The following is a 27,668-nucleotide window of genomic DNA, read 5'->3' as shown; positions in this document are numbered from 1 at the left end:
TTTATTAGCGCAGAAAAACAGCGTTTATTCACCACCAAATTGCAAAGAACACAATTCATGTGTACAGTAATCATATGATATTTGCTTTAATCGACTAACTTGCACAAGATAGAATCAAAGCTAATTGTTTATTGGTAGCTATGGTTACTGCACATTTGCATCAGTACTGTGTGCTAATAAAGTTTAGCTGCTGCCCTATACCACTTACCTTTGTATGGCATTCTTGACTGTGTCTTTAGGAAGAGTCTGCGTCCGGGGTGCACTCCTTTTCTATTGATATTGTACCCCAAGGTAACGCACCCATTTTTTTTACATTTCAGACACATCCCTTTCTCGAATATTTCAATGTCTTTGCATTCATAGGCAGTAATATACATATCTTCATTTAGTATAGAATCAATGAACAGATGAACTGACCTCTCATGAGAACATTTCACTGACTGTTGAATTCCTTGGGAAGAAGAAAAATAGAGAGATTAATAGTGGAACATGCAGGCATGACTCTGATTATGGGATATTTTACAATCCGCATAAATAGTTTTGAATGAAGGTTATACTTTCTCTTCTCTAATGTTGTGTCTTGGCTTTATTTAAATAAATGTATTTACTAAAATTGTAATTATTGGAGTCATGTAAATAGGTCACCTTGAGCCTCCATTTGAATTGGAAACATTATCTATCTATTAAATATAGAGATGGAAGGATTGAGCTATTGAAATAGTTATATTCTCTGGGAATTAGGTAGCTTATTTTATTACCGGTTTAAACAAAATATTAATTTAAAGAGATGTTTCAAAGATATAAATGCACATTATTTTCATTTAAAAAAATAAATTGTTGTTCAAAGATGACTTTATTTGATTCACTCATCTCTTGTGAAATAGAAGATTAGAACTGTGAGAATAACTTGTTAAATTAACAGACCAACAGATCTTTGCAATCATCAAATAATGGCTGGCTGAAATTACCTAAAAAAAGGTAGTTACAAAGATATATCACAATTCATTACATTGTAATGTCATCAACGGGGACTTATTATCAGCGTAGTCCAACCACAAAAAGTCACACCTAAATACTTAAACTCAAGTATGAATACAATAATTTGATCCACAATCAAATAAACTATATGGGCCTGATTCATTAAGGAACTTAGGCAAGAATTTGAGTAAGTTTTCTGGACAAAACCATGTTGCAATGCAAGGAGTGTAAAGTTAAATACTGGCTGTTTATTTATGTAGCACATAAATATCAACTTTAAATTTCAGTGTACAAATAAGCTATGATGTATTTGTGTGCTACATGAAAAAACAGCCAGTGTTTAACTTATGTGCAAAATGATAAACTAATTTACACCCCTTGCATGGTTTTGTCCAGAAAACTTAAGTAAGAAAACTTACTCAATTTCTTGCCTATATCCTACAATAGCCAACACAGAAGATCACAGCAGCACTCTAGTAGGTAAAAACCTTAACTGCACTGTCTACAGCACAGATAGTCCAATTCAGTAGCAGTAACTTAAAGAGGCACTTACGCTATATCTCTGTGTTGTACTTGCCAGTCTGTCCACTGACTACTTATTGTGCACCTCAGAGACCAGATTCACTGACTCCAGGCAACAGCTGTGTCACAGTTTGGACTTGCCCAAAAAGATCTAAGCACTTTGAAGCAACAATTTTTGCGTGAAACAGCTGTAGACGGAAACCAATCGTTCTGGTCACTGGAATGCCCTTTATGTAATTGGTGACTGAACTGTCAATTACAACAAAATGAGAGCATACAATATGCTTTAAAGTGCAAGAGTAGCAAGAGATAGTGTCCATAGCACTTATATACAACAAACATGTAAGTATTATTTTCATTATGATTAGCTTTTATTTATAGGATGCCACGATAGGTCTGCAACGCCATACATGAAATTTAAAGTAGTATACAATATAAATATATAAGCTTTCCTTTCCTTTCTCCTTGTGAAAAAATAATATTTACCACAATATTGAAATTTCTTCCTCTGTTCATATGGCCAAACTGCCTGTGGCTTTTCTCACTACACTGTTATGTTTATCTATATGAATTCTATATGTTTATCTATATGAATTCTATATGTTTATCTATATTTATATTTATTCTGCTTAAATTGATTTATTATTGTTATACACTTTATAATATCTATTCTACTAATCACAGTGCCATCATGTTCTCTAGCTATAATCATGTAATGTGTGTGCTGGTTTTTATATCTTGTGTATTTATACTCCAAAGCATGCTAGTGGGTTATTTGGCTGCTATTAAATTGACCTTAGTCTCTCTGTCTGTGTGTGTATGTACACTATGTTAGGGAATTTATACTGTAGGCTCCAATGGGGCAGGGACTGATGTTAGTTAGATCTCTGTAAAGCGCTGCAGAATTAGTGGCGCTATATAAATAGCTGCTGCTGATGATGATACTTAAAAAAAGTGTTTTCTGATATATATACTATGGACATTATATTTTATTGCATCATAAAGCTTACTGTACCTTTGTATAATTATAGATATTTGATTATTGATTACCTATATCATTAATTTTGCTTTTATTGCTTATATGGGTATGCCATTATTTCTATTCAAATTGATATCTTGACCTAACCAAATGACTATGAGGACAGGAGACTAGCCCTTTGCTAGTATTTAGAGAACTGTTTAACAACTTCAGTATATACCTCAAGGATATCATATCCTAAATTGCAAATTATATTGTTTATTTTATTTATACCTTTAGGTACTAATGTTCACTTTTCCAATTATGCAATCCAATTAAAAAATCTTGTGCTTACAAATGATGATATGAAACTGCCATTGTGTATACCATTGTGTAAAATGAGGAAGATCTAATTCAGTTGTGTGTGCAGTTCTACTGTAAACATCTTGATTTTCTGCGTAATAAGATTTTGCTTATAAAAATGTTCTAGATTCGTTTATGGCGTCTTACCAGAGAGTCCATGTTCTACTAAATGGCTGTACAAGTCTTGAAAGTGGCAGCCAGGCTGGATGTTACCTCCATTGGGGTAAAAATCGTAATGACCGACTGACTGTTTAATACCAACACTTAGTCCTATGTGCTCTTGAATGTTTGTATGAATGGCATCAACAAGGGTTGCATCATCTGGTGACAGGCGATCTGTTGAAGACATTCCTTCAAATATAGGGCCAGCTGGGTCAAGGCCTAAAAAATAAAAACACCCATCAAAGTCCCGTTAATGGACCTATGGAATTGTCAATGATAGCAGGTTTGATAGCAACAGCAGCAAGTTATTTCAATATGCAAACAACGCACCCTAATAGAATAGCTATAACTATTGTTTTGTGGAATGACATATATATATAAATCTAATATATAAGTCTAGCGGCGTGTGTTAGTGTGTGTGTGTGTGTAAAAATCTATTTTCTCAGAAAGGGCTCATCCAATTGACCTGAAATTTGGTATACTGACATTATTTTAGGGATGTGCACCGGCGACTTTTGGTGTCTCGTGTTTTGCGTTTTGGATTCAGATTTTCGCGATGTTTTGGGTTCGGATTTGTTTCGCAAAACACCTGCCGAAAGGTTTTGGATTCGGATTTTTTTTGAAAAAAGCATAAAAAGTTCAAAAATCAAGTTTTTGGGCTAATTTTTCACTCCTACGCTATTTTTAACCTCAATAACATTCAATAACAATCATTTCCACTAATTTACAGTGTATTCTGAACACCTCACAATATTGTTTTTAGTCCAAAACGTTGCAACGAGGTATCTTTCTGGACTGCGTAGTGGAGTGGTCCCCACAATATAATAAGAAAACCATCAACTGGTCTTAATCGCACCAAAAAATGTACCTGGACTGCGTAGAGGAGTGGTCACCACAATATAATTTAAAAACCCTGAACTTGTATGATTCGCACCAATAAATGTATCTGGACTGCGTAGAGGAGTGGTCACCACAATATAATAAGAAAACCATCAACTGGTATGAATCGCACCAAAAAATGTACCTGGACTGCGTAGAGGAGTGGGTCACCACAATATAATTTAAAAACCCTGAACTTGTATGATTCGCACCAATAAATGTATCTGGACTGCGTAGAGGAGTGGTCACCACAATATAATAAGAAAACCATCAACTGGTATGAATCGCAACAAAAAATGTACCTGGACTGCGTAGAGGAGTGGGTCACCACAATATAAATTAAAAACCCTGAACTTGTATGATTCGCACCAATAAATGTATCTGGACTGCGTAGAGGAGTGGTCACCACAATATAATAAGAAAACCATCAACTAGTATGAATCGCACCAAAAAATGTACCTGGACTGCGTAGAGGAGTGGGTCACCACAATATAAATTAAAAACCCTGAACTTGTATGATTCGCACCAATAAATGTATCTGGACTGCGTAGAGGAGTGGTCACCACAATATAATAAGAAAACCATCAACTGGTATGAATCGCACCAAAAAATGTACCTGGACTGCGTAGAGGAGTGGGTCACCACAATATAATTTAAAAACCCTAAACTTGTATGATTTGCACCAATACATGTATCTGAACTGCGTAGAGGAGTGGGTCACCACAATATAATTTAAAAACCCTGAACTTGTATGATTCGCACCAATAAATGTATCTGGACTGCGTAGAGGAATGGTTACCACAATATAATTAATAAAAAACCCTCCACGGCTCTGAATTCCTCCCAAAAAATTTCTGGACTGCGTAGTGGGGTGGCCCCGGTACTAAATTTGGTACCGGGGCCACAATATAATAAATACACCCTCAACTGGTCAGAATTCCACCAAACAAGTATCTGGACTGCGCAGTGGGGTGGTCCCGGTACTAAATTTGGTACCGGGGCCACAATACCTCCTCCAAGTTCCAAGTGTAGTGTTTATAACATATTAACACTACACTAATTCTAGCATGTCAAAAACCTCTTGTTTTAAATAATGACAGGGCATTTAACTTTTGATTTAATTTTTGGAATTTGTTGACATTTTATTTTACTTTTTGAACATGGCAAATGACTGTTGAATGGTCACATAATGCCCAAAAAATAGTTGCAAGATGGAATTGTCCTTGGGCCCTCCCACCCACCCTTATGTTGTTGAAATAGGACATGCACACTTTAATAAACCAATCATTTCAGCTACAGGGCCTACCAAACAACTGTGCCTGAAATGATTGGTTTGTTTGGGCCCCCACACCAAAAAAGCTATTCATCTCTCCCTGTACAAAATAAACAGGCTCTACTGAGGCAAGATGTCGTCCTCATCCTCAATCTCTGATTCCTCTCCCCTTCAGTGTGTACTTCCTCCTCCTCACACATTATCAATTCGTCCCCGCTGGACTCCCCAACCACAGGTCCCTCTGTACTATCTGGGGGGCAGTGCTGTACTTCATTGAGGAATTGATGTTTCATTTTTATAAACATCATTTTTTCAACGTTGTGAGGAAGCAACCTCCTTCGCCGCTCACTGACCAGGTTCCCCGCTGCACTAAAAACTCTTTCCGAGTACACACTGGAGGGGGGACAACTCAGGTAAAATAGAGCCAGTTTGTACATGGGCTTACAAACTGCCTTTTTTTCCTGCCAGTAACAATATGGACTGTCTAACATGTCTATTTGGATGGTGTCAGCAAAATAATCCTCCACCATTTTTTCAATTGTGACAGCATCCAATGCAGCGACAGTAGACATGTCTGCAATGGTTGGCAGGTCCTGAGCTTTTTCCTCGCAGCCATAGATGTGGAAGAAAATGAGGGTGGAGCTGTTGGCATGTCACGGTCCTCTTCAGAGGACAATCTCCTGACCAGCAGGTCTTTGCACCGCTGTAGACTTGTGTCCGCCGGAAACAGAGACACAACATACGCTTTAAACCGAGGATCGAGCACGGTGGCCAGAATGTATTCCTCTGACTTTAAAAGAGTGACCACCCTCGGATCCTGGCAAAGCGTACGAAGGGCTACATCCACAAGAGCTACATGCTTGGTGTAATCGCAATGGTTTACCAGCTCCTCCCTCACTTTCTCCAGCTGCTTCTGCAACAGCCTGATCAGGGGAATCACCTGACTCAAGCTGGCAGTGTCGGAACTGACTTCTCGTGTGGCAAGTTCAAACGGCTGGAGAACCTTGCACAACACGGAAATCAGTCTCCACTGCGCTTGACTCAGGCGCATCCCCACTCCTTTGCCTATGTCGTAGGTGGCTGTGTAGGCCTGAATGGCCTTTTGCTGCTCCTCCATCCTCTGCAGCATATAGAGGGTGGAGTTCCAGCGCGTCACAACCTCTTGTTTGAGGTGATGGAAGGGCAGGTTCATGGTTTTTTGATGTGCCTCTAGTCTGCGGTAGGCACTGGCTGAAAGCCGAAAGTGTCCAGCAATTTTGCGCGCCACCGCAAGCATCTCCTGCACACCCCTGTCACTCTTGAGGTAATGCTGCACCACCAAATTAATGGTGTGGGCAAAACATGGGACGTGCTGGAAATTGCCCATATTTAATGCCCGCACAATGTTACTGGCATTGTCTGACACCACAAATCCCCATGAGAGTCTAAGTGGGGTAAGCCACTGGGAGATAATTTCCCTCAGTTTCTCTAATATGTTGTCAGCGTTGTGCCTCTTATTAAAGCCTGTAATACACAATGTTGCCTGCCTTAGCACGAGCAGCCATTTTGTAGATGCTGCTACTGATGCAGCTATTGCTGTTGCTGCGGAAGGGGATGCATCTACCCAGTGGGCTGTCACAGTCATATAGTCCTTCGTTTGCCCAGAACCACTTGTCCACATGTCCGTGGTTAAGTGGACCGCATTTTTTACAGCACTGAGGACACTTGATCGTACTTCTCTGTACATTTTTGGTATCGCCTGCCTAGTGAAGTGGAATCTCGACGGGATTTGGTACCGGGGACACAATACCTCCATCAACCCTCTAAATCCCACTCCACTGATGGCGGACACCGGGCGCACGTCTAACACCAACATTGCAGTTACAGCCGCAGTTATACGCTTTGCAATAGGGTGACTACTATCGTATTTTGTGGTCATGGCAAACGACTGTTGGAAGGTCAATTGTTTTGTGAAAGACTTAGCGGTCTTACGACTTCCCCTCTGGGAAGATGACCGACTAACAGCAGCAACAGCAGCAGTGGCAGTAGTAGGCATACCGCTGCAGGATTCCTCGGATGAATCCCGTATTGGAGAGGACTCAGTCTGGCTGCTGACTTGGGCTGCAGGACTGAATCTGATGGAGATCGTGGAGGAAGTTGACGAGGAGGGTGTTGCTGGTGTGCATCCAACTGGACCACGGGATTTAGGTGTCCCTGTACCGATGACGGTCCTAGCCCCAGTTCCTGAACTAACCACTGAACTATGAAGGTTATTCAGGTGACGTATAAGGGAGGATGTCCCTAGGTGGGCAAGATCCTTACCCCTGCTTATTTGAGCTTTACATAAGCTACATATGGCCATACATTGGTTGTCCGGATTTGGATAAAAATAACTCCAGACCGAAGAGGTGCATTTTTTGGTCTTCTGACCAGGCATGACAATGGGCTTTTTCATCCCATGGACATCAGCTGTTTCCCCCCCTGGTGCCTCATTTTCAATAACCACATCACCATCCTCATCATCAAGTTCCTCCACAGCGCCAGCTACATCATCAATAGCCTCCTCCCGAGCCACCTCTTCCCGTACAGTGATGGGAAGGTCAGGCTTGACAACCACCAACACCCTTGGACTCGTCTTGGGGATTTGTGAAAATTTCTCTTTAGAAGGCAGAGTTGTTTGCTGTTTTGTTGCTGACAGCATAACTCTCTTAAATTTTTTGTAGGGGGGGGGAGGTGGAGGAGGGCTAAGATCCTTGGGTGAAGATGGACCACTAGTCATGAACACGGGCCAGGGCCTAAGCCGTTCCTTGCCACTACGTGTCGTAAATGGCATATTGCCAACTTTACGTTTCTCCTCAGATGATTTTAAGTTTCTCTTTTTGCTATTTTTTGAGAACTTGGGCTTTTTGGATTTTACATGCCCTGTACTAGGAGATTGGGCATCGGGCTTGGAAGACGACGTTGATGGCATTTCATCATCTATGTCATGACTAGTGGCAGCAGCTTCAGCATTAGGAGGAAGTGGGTCTTGATCTTTCCCTACTTTATCCTCTAAATTTTTGCTCTCCATTATATGTAGCACAAGATACTGCAGAATGTGTGAACTTGGTAATATTGCAGTACCAATGGGCTTATACTGCAGGATTGGTTTTCCAAATTTTGTTGTAATTACATTTTTTTATAATTATTTTTTGGAATTTTTTTTTATAACTTTTTTAAAATTTTTTAAACACTTGGGAATATTGGGGAAATAACTATGCCCTTAGAAGCACAGAGCACAGGACACAGGACCACTGGACTGAACAGGACACAGCACACAGGACCCAGCAGCACCACCGAACTCAAAATTGACAGAGCACAGCACACAGCACCATTGGACTGATACTGCAGAATGTGTGAACTTTGTAATATTGCAGCAGTACCACTGGACTTTTACTGCTGAATGTGTGAACTTGGTAATATTGCAGTACCAATGGGCTTATACTGCAGGATTGGTTTGGCAAATTTTGTTGTAATTAATTTTTTTTTAAATTAGTTTTTTAAATTTTTTTTTATAACTTTTTTTTAATTTTTTAAACACTTGGGAATATTGGGGAAATAACTATGCCCTTAGAAGCACAGAGCACAGGACACAGGATCACTGGACTGAACAGGACACAGCACACAGGACCCAGCAGCACCACTGAACTCAAAATTGACAGAGCACAGCACACAGCACCACTGGACTGATACTGCAGAATGTGTGAACTTTGTAATATTGCAGCAGTACCACTGGACTTTTACTGCTGAATGTGTGAACTTGGTAATATTGCAGTACCAATGGGCTTATACTGCAGGATTGGTTTGGCAAATTTTGTTGTAATTAAAAAAAAATGTAATTAGTTTTTTTAATTTTTTTTTATAACTTTTTTTAAATTTTTTAAACACTTGGGAATATTGGGGAAATAACTATGCCCTTAGTAGCACAGAGCACAGGGCACAGGACCGCTGGACTGAACAGGACACAGCACACAGGACCCAGCAGCACCACTGAACTCAAAATTGACAGAGCACAGCACACAGCACCACTGGACTGATACTGCACCACACAGCACAGAACTAAACAGCACAGCACGAGATCTAACAGGACAGAGGACCACCTATCACACCCTCCCTCTACCCTGATCAATGCCCGAGTGAAGATGGCGGCGACTAGCGGGGAATTTATAGGATCCGAGTATCGCAAGATCCGACAGCGGGATTATGACTCAGAGCCTCGGTTTCAGGTTTTCATTTGGCGCCAATACCCGGATCTGTCTCGGATCCGACTCGGATCGGCAATGTTCAGGTGGGCTCGGATTCAGGAAATCCAAGTGCGCTCATCTCTACATTATTTGACAAAAAAAATTATAATAGTGAAGTCAGTTAACTTCCATCATCCCCCCTTCCCCCAGTGGGAGGGGTAGTAAAGGCTAAATTTACGAGTTGAGGGTTCAAACTTTTTTTCGTGAGGTAATTTTACCTCATGAACACACATGCGTAGTATACTTAACACAGTGAAGAAACCTGATGAAAGCACCATATGCATGGACGTCATTACTGTGCTACCTGCCTTCCTAACAACTTGCCAAACATCTACTATTACTACTCACGCCTTCCTAACAAGTCGGCAAAAATTACTACTCACGCTCTACTGACAAGTTCGCAAAAAACTTCTACTGACACTTTGAGAAGAATGATGAGGTTGTGACATGTGGACAAAACCACGTTAAAAAAGGGCGCTTACATCGGGGAGTAACGCTCTTCCCCTGAGGAGGCCTGGCCTAGCCCCAAATGCATGACAAGAACCTTTTTAACACCTTAAGTAGCTTGATTTGACTAGAATGCATGAGTATCATGCACGGGTAAACTTGTATGTATATATATATATATATATATATATATATACACACACACACATACATACACACACATATATATGGCACAAGTTTAGACCGTAACAGAGGATATATACAAGTACACCAGTGATCACATTACATTTTGTGTACCAGAAAAAATGGTTGTTGGTTCATGAAACTGGGGAGTTTGAATGGATAGGTAATTATTTGGAGAAGAAGGTTGTAGGGCTAAGCATATGAATCATTTGGCCGATTGTAGTATCTAATGAAGGAAAATGGCTACTTTAGCAAGACATAATTCTTAATTACGGTGCACTCAAGATTGACTTTTAATTAGGTGTATCCTTACAGAGGAGCCAGATGGTCCATGTGGATGTGAAATTTTCATATCAGTCCCAGGCAGAAAAATTTACTTCCTCCATTGAGATACAGAAATCTATTTTTCTCTTTACCCCTTCCCTTGTACTCCCTCCCCCTCAAATCCTTATTTTCCTTTTTTCTTTCTGTAGCCCTAACTGAAAAACCTCTAACAAGAACTATTGTTAAAAAAAAAAAAGAAATCTATTTTTCTAAACAATTTGAGGGCATACGGTTTGACAGTGGACCTCCAGTGAAAGGGAATTAGGTCCTCTACTATGTTATTTAGGTGTTATAGTACTTATAATTTATATTTACATATTGGAATACATGCATATTCAACATGTGGGAAAATGTTCTTTAGGGGTTATTGGGTAACTGTACCTTCTTCTAAGGTATTTATATTGTTTTTCCACTACCATGGCACTAGAAGAGCAGATAAAAAACATTTTAAAAATCTTGTTGCACCGATCGTTTAATAATTATTACTCTCAGGCCTACATAATGCAGATGTATTTATAAGCTGAGGTGTCAATTAGGACTCTGTAGATTGAAGAAATATTGTGTTGTGGGTCCAGAGAACTCATAAGGTGTCAGGCTCATAGTTAAAGAGGAAATTGGCCCCAGACTTAAGAAAAAAGAAAAGAATGTCCCTTTTTAAGAGCACAGAAAGTTTGAGACTCCATATTTGTTCTATATTTATTCACCAGCCTGATGACCCATTGAACTCCATTTAGAGACCACTGGTTAAGGTATGGATGTGTCAATATAGGAGTATATGTCTATGTCTCCAATATCTTAATGTGGGGGAGATTGTGGGATTAGGAATATCAATGAAGGGCGTGTATCCAAGTTACTGATTTTAGAGGGATGCCTAGGTATTTCTGTTTAACCTATGCTCTAAGAAGGGTTTCCTTCCATTTGACCTAGACCATTCTACCGATCTAGAAAGTAGAGAGGCTCTGAAGTGTTATATTGAGGAGAGTTGTTGGCTTTCTGCATATTTATAGCAATTTTGTGTTTAAAACAACAGGAGGAGCTGCGAGCTCCTGCAAGGAGCTTTGGTCTTTGCTGCCTTGGACGTGCAGGTTGTGGCCCTTGATGTCAGTCGCTGGCGAGGCAGCTGGAGTCAGAGCAATAGTAGTCAAGGTAGCCAAGGTCAGAACCGGAAGATATAAACAGAACCAGAATCAGTAATGAGTAAGGGTAGTCCAGGAAGCTAGAATCAAAGCCAGGAGATCCAAACAAAACCAGAATCAGATACTGAAGAGTGGTCGAGGATTGCAGGTATCAAGCCGGAAAACAGTAAAATCTTATGCAGGATAAGTAACAATATGCTGGAGCAGGAACCAATGGGTGTGACCCAATACTCTGTCAGAGAATGACTGCCAGATTCTGCCTTACATAGGCAGTACTAATTTCCCAGGCAGTAAGTGACATCATCTGATGACTGACCGCTGATAGGCAGCAGGGGAAGCCAGAAGTCGGGCCAGGAAGGGAGATAAGGCATCCATCCCTGTGTTAATACAGGTAAGCAGGGACAGTACCTGACATGCATATTTTTGTTAATAAGTTAATATAATTGGTAAACCAACCCCCTCTAATCCAAAAGCCTAAATCCTCCCTTGCCCTTTCATTAGATGTTTTCTATTCAGATATAAACTCTATGGAAGGCAATTTCCCTCCTGCCCTTTCAAGAAGAGTGTCTGATGGACAACATATAGAAGACCTTACCCATAATGCCACACACCCTGACACACAACCACAAAAGACTAGACATTCATGCACTCCTCTTCTCCAGCTAGGAATTTTTCTAGTTAAATATATTCCAAAATATTCCATCTATATGCACGCAACATACTGTCCTTTCATAAGTCTGATTACTCCATCATCATCATCATCAATATCATCATCATTAATTTATATAGCCCCACTAATTTCGCAGACCTGTACAGAGTACTCATTCACATCAGTCCCTGCCCCATTGGAGCTTACAGTTTAAACTCCCTAACATACACACATAGACAGAGAGAGAGACTAGGGTCAATTTGACAGCCTTGAAAAAGCAGCCGAGCGAAACGTACGTTGGTGTTTCTGGGCTCCAACACTCATCTCCTGCATGGGTTCATTTTTGGCTCACTATCCCCTGATCGCTTCCCAATTACTTTAGGCAGGGACTTTTCACAAAATCCCGCTATCAAAGGGGGAGCACTTTGTTAGCCCTGACCTCACTTCATCTCCCGTTATGCTTTATGCTTACAGGGATATTCTTTAATAAATGAGGTAGCAGCCAATTATGCCTTAATTTATCTAGCTTTGGCACCGTATGCAGGCTATATATAGGGGCTTTTGTTCTCATCATACTATTATGCAGGAGTTACACCAGTTTTATGTAGTAAGGTTCATTATGACCCTGCCATTGCATCAAGGCTTATTTCAGCCTTGCTGCACTCAACTGTGTGTTAATTGATTGTTGGAGCTCGTGCAACTGAGATTGCAGTTTTAACCTGTAGTGTATCACTGTATGTTTATATGTTGTTTTATATTTCGCTCATTTTTCTAACCCGATCTTAATGCATACCATTAAAGTTTGATTATTTTATTTATTCCTTTGGAGTGCCCCAATTACACACTTTTCTTTGTCCTGCCTGTATAATTGTTATTGTGTAGGGTGCACCCCCTGGGTTGACATCTTTATATCCCAGGTTTTGTTACGTAACACATACTATAGGAGGAGATTAGTTTATACTTTGCACTATCTTGTGCGGTGGTATCCAACTCCCTTTTTTTCTTTCAATTTGATAGCAGCCAATTAACCTACTACTATGAACCTACCTACCACGCAAACACAGGGAGAACATACAAACTCCTCACATACATATGACATCTATTCTGAAATGCAACCAGGGATGCAGAGAGGAGGGGGGCTTGATGATGAGCAAGTATAAAGTACCGGGCCCCGACCTACCTGTTTAGTTGGAGGAATGACCAACCTGGTGAGGCCCCATTGGAGGCTATGGAGGGGGCCTCAAGAAGTTCCTCTATTGGGGCCCGCAGGTTCTCTTGGTAGCCCTGAATGTAGCACACAGTTATAATTCATGTAATGTCACATAATGTAAAATATTTAAAATATATGTTCATTGTCCTTATGAACACTGTAGGCTTAGCTATAATGTATTATCAGCACTACTCTTTTGCTGCTTAGGGTCAAGGATGATTGACAAGCTACTTTTTTGTAACTGCATTGCTCCCACCTTGGCATTTGAAAACAATGGGAAATAAAAGGCGCAGATGAGTTTGCCTTGGCCGGGTAACAATTCCTTGTGACTTCTGTTCATGTTGCTAGGTATCCAAAACACTATGTGGCTGAATGTGCTAAATAGTTGTTTCAGCTACAGGCTATTTGTTAAGATAAATAATATGTAGGTGGGATAAAAATATGTGAGTTATTCATATCAGAGTGCATGAATTTATCTGACATATGTCCAATGACTTACCTCCATGTAGCTGATCTATTTTAATTAATTTTAAATACTTTAATTTCTTAGTGGCTTTAGCAGAAGTAAAATAAGTGTGACTAATTAATTAGATTGCAGAAAAATAGACACATGCCCAATTATTATTTTGCTTATTTAACAGACAGAACTGTAAGGAATGCAGCCAGGCTAGAAAACTGATTAGAATATTGTTTGATTGGCAACGTTATATTTCTAGAGATTAGCTGTAGCTTCCCTGTGCTAATCCACTGCAATCATTAATATGAAAAGTTTTGAAATGTAAAAATATCTCTAATCTCTTCACTATCAATAGTGCTGATTAGTAATTACACCTAAATGTTACAAGATCAGCATGGCTTTGGTACTGCAATCCTTTAGTAAATTAATAGTTTCAAAAAGATACTGCTGTTCCACCAGCTCTAATTCCTGGTTATGAGATGGTCAAATCATGATATCATAGAATACACAAGACTAAAGGACAGATGATTCTAGAATGTACGTATCAGTGATCAGGAGATTTTAATCAGATTAATAGGATAGGTCAGTAAGCTAGACATTATTTGTGTTTCTTAAGAAGAAATGATATGGCTTTCCAGTAGTTCAAGTTTACCAATCTCCAAAATGACTTTATAATAAACATATTCCTTGAATTTTCATATAAATTGTACCTCCGTATAAACCAATATAAGTATATTTTGTCACAATAAAATATGAATTAAATATTAATTATTTTTTACTGTTTTTCTTTTTATTATTATTTTTATTATTATGATTATTATTATTATTGTTATTATTAATATTAGCATTTATTTATAGAGACGAATAAAGTTCTGCAGTGTCATACATGGCAGTAATACAAACAAGGTAGATATAAGCAAACAAATATTTACAAAGCACAAACAGAACTGGAAAGCACAGGCAACAAACACAAGTAGTATTACAAAAAGGGAAACATAAATCATTTGACAATACAAATGGAAATTCCCTGGCAGTTACAAAGATGACAAGGGTAGTTGAAGGTGAAAAGGGAGAGGTAGAAAGCAGTAGGGAAGAGGAGGGAGGGGGGGGGGGGGCGGAAGAAAGAAGGCCCTGCTTGTGAGAGCTCAGAAACTAAAGGAGAGGGGTTGAAGTGGAAGAACGAGGGGGTGATACATAGAGGGGAAGAAGGAGGGGGGGATGTAGGGAGAGGTTAGGCAGTAATCTGGTAGGCTTTAGTGAACAGGTGAGTTTTGAGGTGCCTTTAAAGCATTGGAGGTTCAAGGAGAGTCTGACAGAGCGAGGATGTGCGTTTCAGAAATGGGGAGCAGTGTGGGAAAAGTCTTGAAGGTTGGAGTGAAAAGTGGTAAACAGCAGGGCAGGGAGGTGAGGTGGTGGTCATTTGCCGAGTGGAAGGAATGGGAGGGAGATGTAGGGGAGAGAGGAGTGGGTTAGTACATAACTTCCTGCAGTTGTTGATGCTCAAAATTCTATGCTTGTAAATCAATAGAAGCTTGGAAAATAATATGTCATAAATATTCTGCAGTGAATGCAAATTGTCATGATTATGGCATAATCAGGAGTTAGAAAAATAATACATCATTGTGGCCATGATTACTCCCAAAGATACCAGTGAAGTCACTGTGTGTAGGTAAACCAGGAGTTAATGGATGCTAAATATAATAGTGACTGTGACCTGTCACATAGTTCAATTGTTTATATTTTGGAGGGGTCTCCCAGTCACAATGTAAGGTCAGCCTGCCCCCTGTTTATAACACAGCCCAGATGCTGTGAATACAAAGAGCACTAGTTGTGGTCACCCCAGTGCATTATATATCATGTAGGGAAAATACATCAAAATCATATTTTTTTTATAGTCCATATTTGGGAAAGCAACTGTATATATTTGAAACTAGTGGAGGGAGCCATTTCAAATGAGTCATCTTAAAATGACAGAGAAGCTATAGAAATAATAGATCTTGCCATGGCATTCAACCGACATATTCATGTTTCATATGTACATAAAATCATACTCTGTTTATTAGACTGATTATTATATCTCTATTATGTCATATTATATGTTGGAAAAAGCTAATAAAACTAGTTGCAAAACCAATTAGCATACAGACACACTTTGTTCAGGGAGGGAGAAGGTGAGCTAAAAGACTGCTTAAAAAGATAATGAAAATTGCTATATGTTGTCCGCTTTTGCGGTTAGTCTAGTATTGAGTTATCCATTCTCTAGCTTTACACTAGGCAACAGAGCCTAAAAAAAAATTGAGTTTTCTGTATTTATTCCTGTTTGTTTTAAGAAACTGTTTTGTATTTCTGTATGTCATTTTGTTACCCTTTTTTATATATAAAGCATTGTGACTATATTTGTCATAAAAGCTTCTATTTGTTAACATTCTGTCTTTGTGTTCTTAAATTTACATTTATAGCAGATAATTGTTGTGTTTATAAAAATTCTGATTAAATTAAGTTGTTATTGTATTTTACAATGACAAGGAGTAACTGAAGACTTCCCAAAGAGTATCAGCTCTTGAACCAAATCTTAATGGTGGCAGAAGTGGGTGTTTAATAGTGAGTAGGAGCTATAATTCAATAGAATAGATGCTTTTGTTGTGATTAACCATCTCTCACACACACACACACACACACACACACACACACACACACACATCATTCATGCCCCGGTGATGCTTGTTGTGACAGTCATTGCTATTGATAATGATACTATTAATGTTAAAAATGGTTTAGTTAGTAATGGAAAAAATGTACAGTACTTGCCTTTCATATTTTCAAAGAGAAATTGCTGTACATTGATACTGCAAGTGTCCTATTTCCCTGTTTTCACAGACACTCTTAAAAGCTGTGATATATTAATAAGTTGCATTTATGAACTTTGCTTTATAAAGAGGTCCATTTGAAACCATATTCTACTGGCATTTGTGTGACAATCTGATTGGCTAAAAAAAAAACTGGGTACACAAAGACAATATGCTTTATATCTGGTATCACTGTAACCTAACTATTGTCAATAAGTTGTTTACATACATGTTTTATAAATATGAAAGTGACAAACTCAGGTAACAAATACCTGTAGAATAATCAATATTATTTAAAAACTTTATCAATTTTATACGTATGATATAATATCTAATAAAACAAGCTTTTCTTGGGTTTTCCAGCCAAAATAATTGAAGGAGCTCAATATATAAACAGCAGCTGGACAATTTTTGTAAAGCATTTTTTGCTGTTTGTGTGTGGGTGGACCTTATTTGTTTTTATTTTTCTTTATACTTTACCTTTTTAATGTTCTTTTTTTACATTTTTATTTATTTTTAAAATATTTTTTGTACTGGTAGACACAATTTTGCAGGAGGTACTTGATATATGGCTCCCATTTTCCTTAGCAATGTTAGATCATGTCTAATAGGGACAGGAGAGACATGGGTCACATTGTTCCTGTCCTAGTATGGCCAACCCCTAAAGGAGTTTTGTGGAACATTAAGCACCTTGTTTTGTGGTCGCAATTTTGGCAGGGTGTCAGAATTTATTGTACCCTTAGCAGTGGTCTAAGTGGGGGTGTATACGGTGGTATGCCATAGCGCCAATTTAATTGTAAAACTTTCAAATTCCTTCCACTTATATTCCCATTACATTTTCCATACTGCCACTTCTAAATTTCCACTTCAACCACTGATTCTGAGAGGATTTAGATATTCTGTTAGTGGTCAGGAACTAGTTAAGTTAAAATGGCATGGTTGCCCTTTCAAAAACTACATTTCTTGTCCCGGTGTTCACAGGTAGCATAAGTATAAATAATGATGTGTCAGTCTCTATCACAGATTCTGCTAGCACATAGCACCTGTCTGTCACTTACCTGTGTTAGACACTGACATAGAGAATTTGATTTTGAACTGTTCCCAATCGTCAATGATGGACAGGAACCCCTTAGGAATGTTGGGAAATATGTAAAGGTTGCTAAGGTGCATCTTAAGATATATACACAAATGTTTTTTCTTGCGTGTGTTTTTCTGCACACGAATGTATTCAGATGTTAATGAGCCCCAATGTGTAATATTAGGGGAAGATAAAATGTTTTAACTAATTTATATATAAGACTCTGAGTGTTGTTCCTTAATATGAACTAAATAAAATGTATTTAATTTAATTTATTTGTATTTATGCAATTATGCAGGAAAAAATGCAAAAAAAGTATTATGTATTGTCTGTAAGTATTACGGTTGTGTGTGCAACAAGATTACTGCAGAATATATTCTTGATCAAACAATGGAAGAAGTTAGTTTGATGGTAGAATTAAGCAATATGGCAATGCAATATCGTGTGTTAATGGAAGGCTGTAAATATTTATAATTTACCTGTAATTCTTCCAATCTTGTCTGATCCGTTAATAAAACTGCCAGCAAATCCTGAAACATGAGCTCCAAGGCTGTACCCAATCAAATGAACATTACTTCTTGGAAATTGAATGGATGACTGAAAAACATCATTAATTAGAGATCTAAGCCAATCGAAGATTCAGGAGAGGACCAAGGTTCTTATTAAAAATTTATTATACAACAAATATATGTATCATATTGGAAGAATGCTCCATGTGTGTATATATCTATATATCTATCTATCTATATATATATATATATATATATATATATATATATACATACAGAGAGAGAGAGATCTAATGCTCAACAAATGCCTGTAGTTTTCCTTCTCAGTATGTTTCCTTTCAAATCATATAACAGTGATGAACTGTGTTAGTAGCGCTTCACTCAGGTGTGCCGCCCTGCCTGTATCAGTGAAGTGTCACCAAACACTTCATATAACATAACAATATAACAATATCAATACATACATTTGGCGCTGCCTTCACACACTGGGAAAGATGATACATGCACATATGAATTCTGTGTTCAGGTTTCAGGTCTCTGGGCTAGGAGGATATATAATACAAGAAAAAACCAATGGTGCAGATCATAAGCACAAATTGTCCAATCTGTAATATCCCACTGGAATCAAAACCCGTGTGTAGATAAAACTACTGCACACCACACCCGTGTTTCCACTCCAAACTGAATCCCCCTTAGGGTATGCGCTTACTGAATCCCCCTAAGGGGGATTCGGTTTGGAGTGAAAACACGGGTGGAAACACGGGTGTGGTGTGCAGTAGTTTTATCTACACACGGGTTTTGATTCCAGTGGGATATTACAGATTGGACAATTTGTGCTTATGATCTGCACCATTGGTTTTTTCTTGTATTATATATCCTCCTAGCCCAGAGACCTGAAACCTGAACACAGAATTCATATGTGCATGTATCATCTTTCCCAGTGTGTGTGAAGGCAGCGCCAAATGTATGTATTGATATTGTTATATTGTTATGTTTCCTTTCAATGTGAACTTGTGGTGACATGTTAATATTACAACTATACAGGGCAGTTTGGATCATATGAGAACCTATTGTGCCCATGGCCCTTTTATCTTGCATGTGACCTCATCTTATGATAGACACTTTGCTTTTCCTGTTCTGAAGTATAATTGGCTGATGGCTAACTTGACTAATTTGAGGTTCTCAATGCTTTCACGTGTCTTTGGTTTCATACTTCCATGTGCAGAGATAGGTTATAATTTTGGTGTCCCACTGTTGTTTCATGTGACTAGTGAATTAACTACAGGGAATTTTTCCTCTTGCCTATGTTCTGTCATGCAGCCTGGGTAACAGAGTTGGCACAAGGTATGATAGAGCAAACATTGCCTGGGCATCCTTTAGCAGAACATCCACAGCAGCCACTCTGCAGTAGCTCACATAGCAGACTACACATGCAGTCAAAGCCTGAACATAGTACGAATATGAATGTTGTTGGGGAATCATGCATGGAGTGTGAGAGGTTGAGGAGAGAAGGGTACAATCTTTTATGTACTCTCTAAGGGGCACATTTATCAATCTTTTCATTAAGTGAAAAATAATTTTCAATCCTTATCGCATTGATAAGGATTGAACTATTTCTCAAATTTATGAAGAACCCAACACAGAAACAGCAGTTCCGATAAACTGCTGTTTCTGTGATAAGTTGCAGAGAGAGAGTGGTGAGTGACAGGGAGTGATCACATGATCCCTCCACACATGTGCTGTCCAGCTCTGCTCTTCGGAGCAGAGCTGATAGCACTGACATTTTTCAATTATGATAATGTACGCCAGCTTCAGCTATCATGACAAGTTACCGAAAAAAACTTTTTTGCGTAACTTGTTAGATTGCGGTAGGGACCTGTCACCATACTGTTGTATGGTAACTGCTCCCCAAAACGAAACAGAATGCAAAGCAGCAGATATCCACGATATCTGCTGCGATGCACCTTTCTTAAATATGCACAACAATCCAACTTGCGTAGGTAACTGAGTGTAGCTTTGCTAACACTCCTTCATAAATATGCCCCAAAGAAACTACAGACCATCATGTGTAATGATCATGCGTAGCATATTTAGCAATATATCAGCTGACACAGGAGTTAGAAGGGGCATAATGATGCAAGGAGGATCAATGGCACAAATGCAGCACTAATCAAACTAGTTTTCTCCAGCTGCAAATCTGCTACTGTTCCATAACCTCTCAGATTAACACATAGTTAATAAAATTGGAACCATTAGGTCTCTAAATAGAATAGTTAAACTGCCTTAAGTTTAAGGAAACATACATCATTCCATCTTAATTCTACGTAGCACATGATTGGTATTAACATGATCCCTCTGTTTATGTATTCCTGTGTGATCAAACTGCTTCCCTGCCACTGCAAGTGACAAGTCACCAATGTGAATGAGGAAACAGAAGCTAAGATAAATAAATATAGCTGTAATATTTTACAATGCAAATGTTTGTGCTGGCTCCAGTACACACAGCAGAGTAGTTAATGTAGCTGAACATCTTGAGGCTGGTTATATGACTGCCGAACTACTGCTTTAACAATGCCATAAAAATAAGAGGAGAGGAGTAAATCTGGCAGCTGTATAGCAGTTACGAAGTTAAGAAATAGCGTTCTGTATCTATCTAAGCACACCTCTGCCACTTGCTATCTCAATCACTGCATTTATTTAGCTATCGCATGAATGACAATGATATTGTTTTTGTTTATGACTAAACTCTATTTTGCATTTTGCTTTCATCCTCCTTCCTTTTAATTTCAATCCAAATAAGTTGATTACATAATGCACTACTTAGGCCTACATCTATGTATGTTTCGCTTAAAGGTGTGAAAGGAGTTGATCAAAAATACTCATATTGACTGACAAACGGTTACAGTATATTAACCAGTGAGTATGTGAGCTTTTTTTTGGAAACAATTGGAGTTAGTTTTACCTTCCTTCTTAGTTCTGCGGCTAAATTTATTATTGGCCATCTTTTTGGCAGTTTTAAACTGCCATACATCAATGATGGTTTTGCACTCCAAACTACTGGAATTACTATCCAGTGGTTGGGAGGCTGTAAAGTCAATCCACTAGGCATGTGCCGCTGTTTGTAATCCCCTAAATCACATATATGGTTTAGCCCAACCCTCATGCAGTATAGAGTAAACCGCCATGAGTAAATGTAAAAAAACCCCTCCCTCCTCTTCATTAATGTTCCGAGCAACTTTGATTCAGTCCCAGTCTTCTAGGGTTGCCCGGCTCAAAGTAGCATTCGGTCCCTCCTTGTACACCTCGCCAATGGGTAAATATAGTGCCCCCTGTAGATATAATAATAATCTTTAGTGCCCCCTTAGATATAATAATTGTCTATAGAGCCCCCTGTGTGTATGAGTAGATATATATATATATATATATATATATATATATAAATATACATATGTATGTATATATATATATATATATATACACACAAGTTAACCCGTGCATGATACTCATGCATTCTAGTCAAATCAAGATACTTAAGGTCTTGTCATGCATTTGGGCCTAGCCCAGGCCTCCTCAGGGGAAGATCGTTACTTCCCGACGCAAGCGCCCTTTTTAATGTGTGTTCATGAGGTAAAATTACCTCACGAAAATGAGTTTGACCCCTCAACTCGTAAATTTAGCCTTTACTACCCCTCCCACGGGGGGGGGGGGGAAGGGGGGATGATGGAAGTTAACTGACTTGACTATTCTAATTTTTTTGTCAAATAATGTCAGTATACCAAATTTCAGGTCAATTGGATGAGCCCTTTCTGAGAAAATAGTTTTTTCCACACAAACTAACGCACGCCTCTACACATGTGTGTTCATGAGGTAAAATTACCTCACGAAAATGAGTTTGAGCCCTACCAAATTTCAGCCCTTTTTGAATTTTTTTTCCCACACACACTAAGAATTTAGTAGGTCAGTGTATAACTCTGCCCAGCAGGTGGCGCTGCAACTTTTTTTTTTTTTTTTTCACACACACACAGACAGACAGACGCCACTAAGCATTTATATATTAGATTAATAATATATTGTGCCCCGTGGGGATACCATTTTAAGTAGTAGTGTTTACATTGATAAGAATACAACTAATAGTGCCCCCCCAGATGAATAAATATATTTCTACATTTTTGCCTTTTTTTAAATAATAATGTATTGCCCCTAATTTCGTTTGTAGTGTAGTGATATCTTTGAATTCTTACCTACAATCTTCTTCTTCTAGATCCACTGTAATTGTTTCTAAGGAAAAAAAAACCCAATAGAAGCTCTCGTCCGTCAGAATGAGACACTGCATCGGATTGGCTGCCCGTCTATTAAGCAGGCGGGCTTTCTGAACATTAGCTCATTTGTCATATTGCTTCAATTGATTTTTTTCTCCCTAAGGACTACTGCACTATATTTATTTTAGTTCTGTGGTAGTCACAGTCCAGGGATACCAGGAGAGTCTACTTAGCATTGGGTTGGACATCCCTAGGTGCCGGGGTCTGAACCTCTGTTAAAGAAGCCAGGACCAATGCTAAGTAGCACAATCTATTAATGAAGGGGAAGGAGGATTGGTTTTAACATATTGATTTTTTTTACATGTTGACTGTCAAGATAGCTAGATAGCTCAAACTGGTTGCTGTTTGAGCTGTCCTGTCTCTCACAACCTCCTCTTTTATCCCGTTTTTGGTTTTCCTGCAGTTTGACAAACCGCATTTTTTATAATTTTTGACTTTGTTGTTTAATTATGCTAAAAATTCAAACTGCAAATTTGAAAGGGACACTTTGTAAAATGGCACTTTTATTGCACTTACCAACGGTTTCGCCTTTAGTAAATTGTGCAAATTTTAGGTATTCAAAAAAATCCAGTTCTTTAGTAAGTGTCAACTTTGAGCCCTTGAACAACAACACATATAATGAAAGAGATAATATGTATATATATATATAATATATATGTATGCGCTACATGTAAAAACAGCCAGCATTATTCTTATGTGCAAAATAATAAACTCATTTGCACCCCTTGCATTGTAACATGGTTTGTCCAGGAGCAACGTTAATTCTTTTTTTTTTTGCTTTACTTTCCTTAATGACTCAGGCCCTAATTGTCAATGCGACCACTTTCCTGTGTTTGGTGCTTCTCAGATCTATGACCTATGTGCTAGTACATTGCATTGGCATTTGTGAGTGTACATTTGCTCTATTTAAGGTTACATATATAACCCTGGCCACATCCCCAAATAATGAATACAGACAGTAAATGTAAATTGACTCTTCACTCTTGTGCTCAGAACAGCTGTTTAACTTTCCTTTTCAGATGTAAATAAGCCAATATCACTCTTTATCAACTTGCAAAGACTGATCATTTTTTCAGACAATATTTATGTTACCTCAAGCCATTCCAGAAATTCAGCTATCTCTAGGCCAACAAATCGTGCATTTTGCACTGCAGTTGCATAATGTGTATTGGCAGAGGATAGCCAATCAACAATGATGACGTTAATTTGCTTATTACTGGATTTGAAAGCAGAAGCCATCTTCGGGAGCCAAGCTTCCATATTTCCATCAATCTAAAAGCAAACAACATAGTTAAAATATCAACGTAATGTAAAATATTAAATTTTAAAGATTTTAACATGGGCTACATGGACTATAAAAATGAATAACTTGTGCTGTTGTGCCATGCCTAAGCATAAGTATATAGTATTAGATAATTTGAGACTTCTACCTAATGAGACATTATTATTCACATTTTTGTGTAATTTGCGGTTTGCAAAGGATTTCATAGCGAGGATCTATTAAATATAATTTTTAAAACAATCATTTAAGATATCACTATGGACAAGTCTTTGAAAAAACATTTTAAAATAAATTTATATTTTATATATTATATCACTTTAATCTAGAGATGGTCACTGACCCCCGTGTTTTGGTTTTGCAAAACCGCCATTGCGTGTTTTGGTTTTGGTTTTGTTTTGCTATTTTGTTGGAAAATCAATGTTTTTGGGCCTAAAATAATCCAATTTAGTGCTCCACCTATTTCATAGATAAGTAATCTAATTGTAAAGCTAATAAATTATCAAAAAAACAGTTTAATTCCTGGTAGGTAGGCCTTCATTTATTCTACACACAAAACAGATTGTCTTCCTCTCCATCTATGCATATTGGCAATGCAACCATTGTCTTTGGATGTATATTACACCCTACACTTATAGTTAAATATGTAAAGAAATGGAAAAAGGCAGTTTGGTTTCTGTCTCTCTAGGCCCCCCTCCACTTGTAGAAAAAAACCAAAAAATTCAGCTGTTATAGACTGTACAATATTAATTGAAATGGACAAAGCCAGTTTGGTTTCTGGCTCTCTAGGCCCCCTCCACTTGTCGAAAATACAAAAAAATGCAGCCGTTATAGACTGTACAATATTAATTGAAACGGACAAAGCCAGTTTGGTTTCTGGCTCTCTAGGCCCCCCTCCACTTGTCGAAAATACAAAAAAAATCAGCCGTTATAGACTGTACAATATTAATTGAAATGGACAAAGCCAGTTTGGGGTCACTCTGTCTATGACACCCTACCCTTACGGAGAAATTGCCCAAACAGCAGCCTTTCAAGACGGTACGTGATATGGAAATGCCAACAGTCCCTTTCCTCTTTGGGGGTAGATTGCACCCTACACTTACATAGAAAGTTTTAAAAAGATGTTATCGTCATCATCTTCAGCTTCATCCTCACCCTCATCAGTACGTCATCATCACAGACAATTTATTCATCGCCGCTTAAATCTGCCATTAGAGAACAGTCAGTGCTTGGATGTCTTGGATGGTGAAGGCCTTCCTCGTGGAAGATGTAGTTAATTTTTATAAACATAATTTTCTCCACATTTTTGGGAAGTAACCTTCTACGGCGATCACTGACTAAGTTCCCTGCTGTGCTGAACACTCGTTCAGAGTACACACTGGAGGGTGGGCAGCTTAGGTATTGCAAAGCAAGTTTGTACATGGGTTTCCAAATGGCCTGCTTTTCTTCCCAGTAAGGAAAGGGACTATCTGACATTTCCATATCAACTACCTCTTGAAAGTAATCCTCCACCATCCTTTGCATGTTTATACTCGTATTGGATGGAGTTATGGGCAAAGTGACACCTTTTTTTGAAAAATCCTTCAAACCAGCCCAGATGTTAAATTATTCTGGTCTGCCCCCTGCGTCTTCCCTGCTTCTTTTTGGGAAATTAAATTTTTTACGAGCAGCAGCAGCTTGAGAAAGTGAAGGAGGACACATCGTCAAGCCGAGGCCCAGTTCAGTGGCCAACTTGCTGAGCAATAGCTCCTTGCAAAAGTTCACAACTCGCTCATTTACAAGTAAAGACTCAATGTAGGTCTTAAACCTTGGATCAAGCACAGTGGCCAAAACGTACTGATCCGAGTTCAAGATCTTAATAACTCGAGGATCATTGTGAAGTGAATGAAGTACTTGATCCACAAGGCCAACATACTTTGCTGAATTGCTTGCTTTCAGCTCCTCCTTCATTTTCTCAAGCTGCTTTTCCAATAGTCTAATTAAAGGAATGACTTGGCTCAAACTAGCAGAGTCTGCACTCACCTCACACGTCACAACTTCAAATGGTTTCAGAACCTTGCACAGCACTGAAAGGATTCCCCACTGTGCAAGAGTGAAATACATCCCCCCTCCTTTCCCAATGTCATGGCTTGTGCAATATGCTTGGATGGCTTTGCGCTGTTCCTCAATCCTCTGAAGCATGTACAGGGTGGAATTCCACCTAGTTACCACCTCTTGCTTAAGTTGGTGGCAGGGCAAGTTAAACTGCTCTTGGAGCTGCTGTAATCTCCTACATGCTGTGGCTGAATGCCTGAAATGGCCTGAAATTTTATGGGCCACCGAAAGCATCTCCTGCACCTCAGGATTATTTCGTAGGAAGCTCTGCACCACCAAGTTGATGGTGTGAGCAAAACAGGGAATGTGTTGGAAATCACCCAGCTGTAATGCTCGCACTATATTGTTGGCGTTATCAGAAATGACATACCCTGGGGAGAGTCCAAGTGGTATAAGCCATGTATCAATCACATCTCTCTGCATAACAAATTGTCAGCTGTAAGCCTGTTAGTGAAGCCGGTGATACAAAGAGTGGCCTGTCTGTGACGAATATTACGTAGTGGTGTACATGCTGCTGCTGTTCCTGCTGGTGAAGGTGAATGACCAACCCAGTGGGCTGTCACAGTCATATATTCTTTGGTTTGCCCACTTCCACTTGTCCACATATCTGTGGTTAAGTGGACAGTGGGCAGAATGGCATTTTTCAGCGCAATCTCTACATTTTTACACACTTTTTGGTATAGTTGTGGAATTGCTTTACGGGAGAAATGGATCGCGATGGAATTCTGTAACGCGGACACAAAACCATAATTGACTGTGAAAAACCAGCTGTGTATTTTGTGGAGATTGGACGCAGATCTAACACTAACATTGCAGCCATGGCGTCTGTGATTCGCTTGGCGACCTGGTGACTGCTGTCATATTTGCTTCCCCTAGCAAATGATTGTTTCACAGTTAATTCCTGAAATGTAGGACTGCTCATTTTCTTGACCTGCCTTTGGCTGACGATTCACCCCCAGCAGCAGCAACAGAAGCAGCAGCAGTGGGACTAACGCTTTCTTCAGAGGAATCAATAATAGTGCAGTAGTCATCCAACCTTAATAAGTGGGATACCGGGCTAACTCCGAGCGCTACTGAGGATATTGATGAGGATGGTGTGGTAGTTGTATTTTGTAGCCGTCGGGATGTCGGTGAGCGGAGGGTCTTAGCTGATGATGGAGTGCTTGTAATTTTTTGGGAAGAACTTTCAGCTTTTCCCAACACTTTGCCATGAACTCTCGTTAAATAGCGTAACATAGACAAGGTTCCAAGATGGTTAAGGTCCCTCCCTCGACTGACTGTAGCTTGACATACACTACAAATGGCTATACAATTGTTGTCTGGATTTGGGTAGAAATAATTCCACACATAAGAAGTGGATTTCTTTGTTTTATGCCCAGGCATGACAATGGCCTTTTTCTTGTCACGTGCCAGAACTGCTGCCACTGGCGCAGGACTTACACTAACAACCTCATCTTCATCAACATCCTCATTAGCGCCCTCATCGCCTACACAAATCTCCCCCTCATCCTCTTCTAATTCCAAAGTGGCATCCTCAATTTGGGTATCACCGGCTACACTCGGGCTATTAACGCACACATCAGCAGAATGCTCACGATTAGACATCCCACTGTTGGATGGACTCTCCACAGGGATTGTTGTCATTTGTGAATCAGAGCAAACATTCTCCTCTAATGCCTTACTGTTATCTTGCAGCTCGGCTTTGACGCGTAACAGTAGTTGTGCACCAATTGTAGGCTC

General features: G+C 39.1%; 1 protein-coding gene across 2 annotated transcripts in view; it reads right to left on the bottom strand.

Annotated features, from left to right (window-relative positions):
- The window catches only part of LIPC (lipase C, hepatic type), a 204,591-nt gene that overhangs the window by 45,183 nt on the left and 131,740 nt on the right, over positions 1-27,668 (bottom strand). For both annotated transcript variants that reach the window (XM_075208063.1, XM_075208064.1), the window contains exons 5-8: positions 23,648-23,827; positions 18,207-18,324; positions 2,969-3,202; positions 209-451 (exon numbers count right to left, since the gene is read on the bottom strand). In XM_075208063.1, coding sequence (XP_075064164.1) covers positions 209-451; positions 2,969-3,202; positions 18,207-18,324; positions 23,648-23,827 — 775 coding nt within the window. The remainder of the gene's footprint in view (positions 1-208; positions 452-2,968; positions 3,203-18,206; positions 18,325-23,647; positions 23,828-27,668) is intronic.

This window comes from Mixophyes fleayi, chromosome 4, assembly GCF_038048845.1.
Source record: "Mixophyes fleayi isolate aMixFle1 chromosome 4, aMixFle1.hap1, whole genome shotgun sequence".
Taxonomy (NCBI): Eukaryota; Metazoa; Chordata; class Amphibia; order Anura; family Limnodynastidae; genus Mixophyes; species Mixophyes fleayi.
The sequence above is the reverse complement of the archived record's forward strand: the minus strand, read 5'-3'. Positions and strand labels throughout refer to the sequence as shown.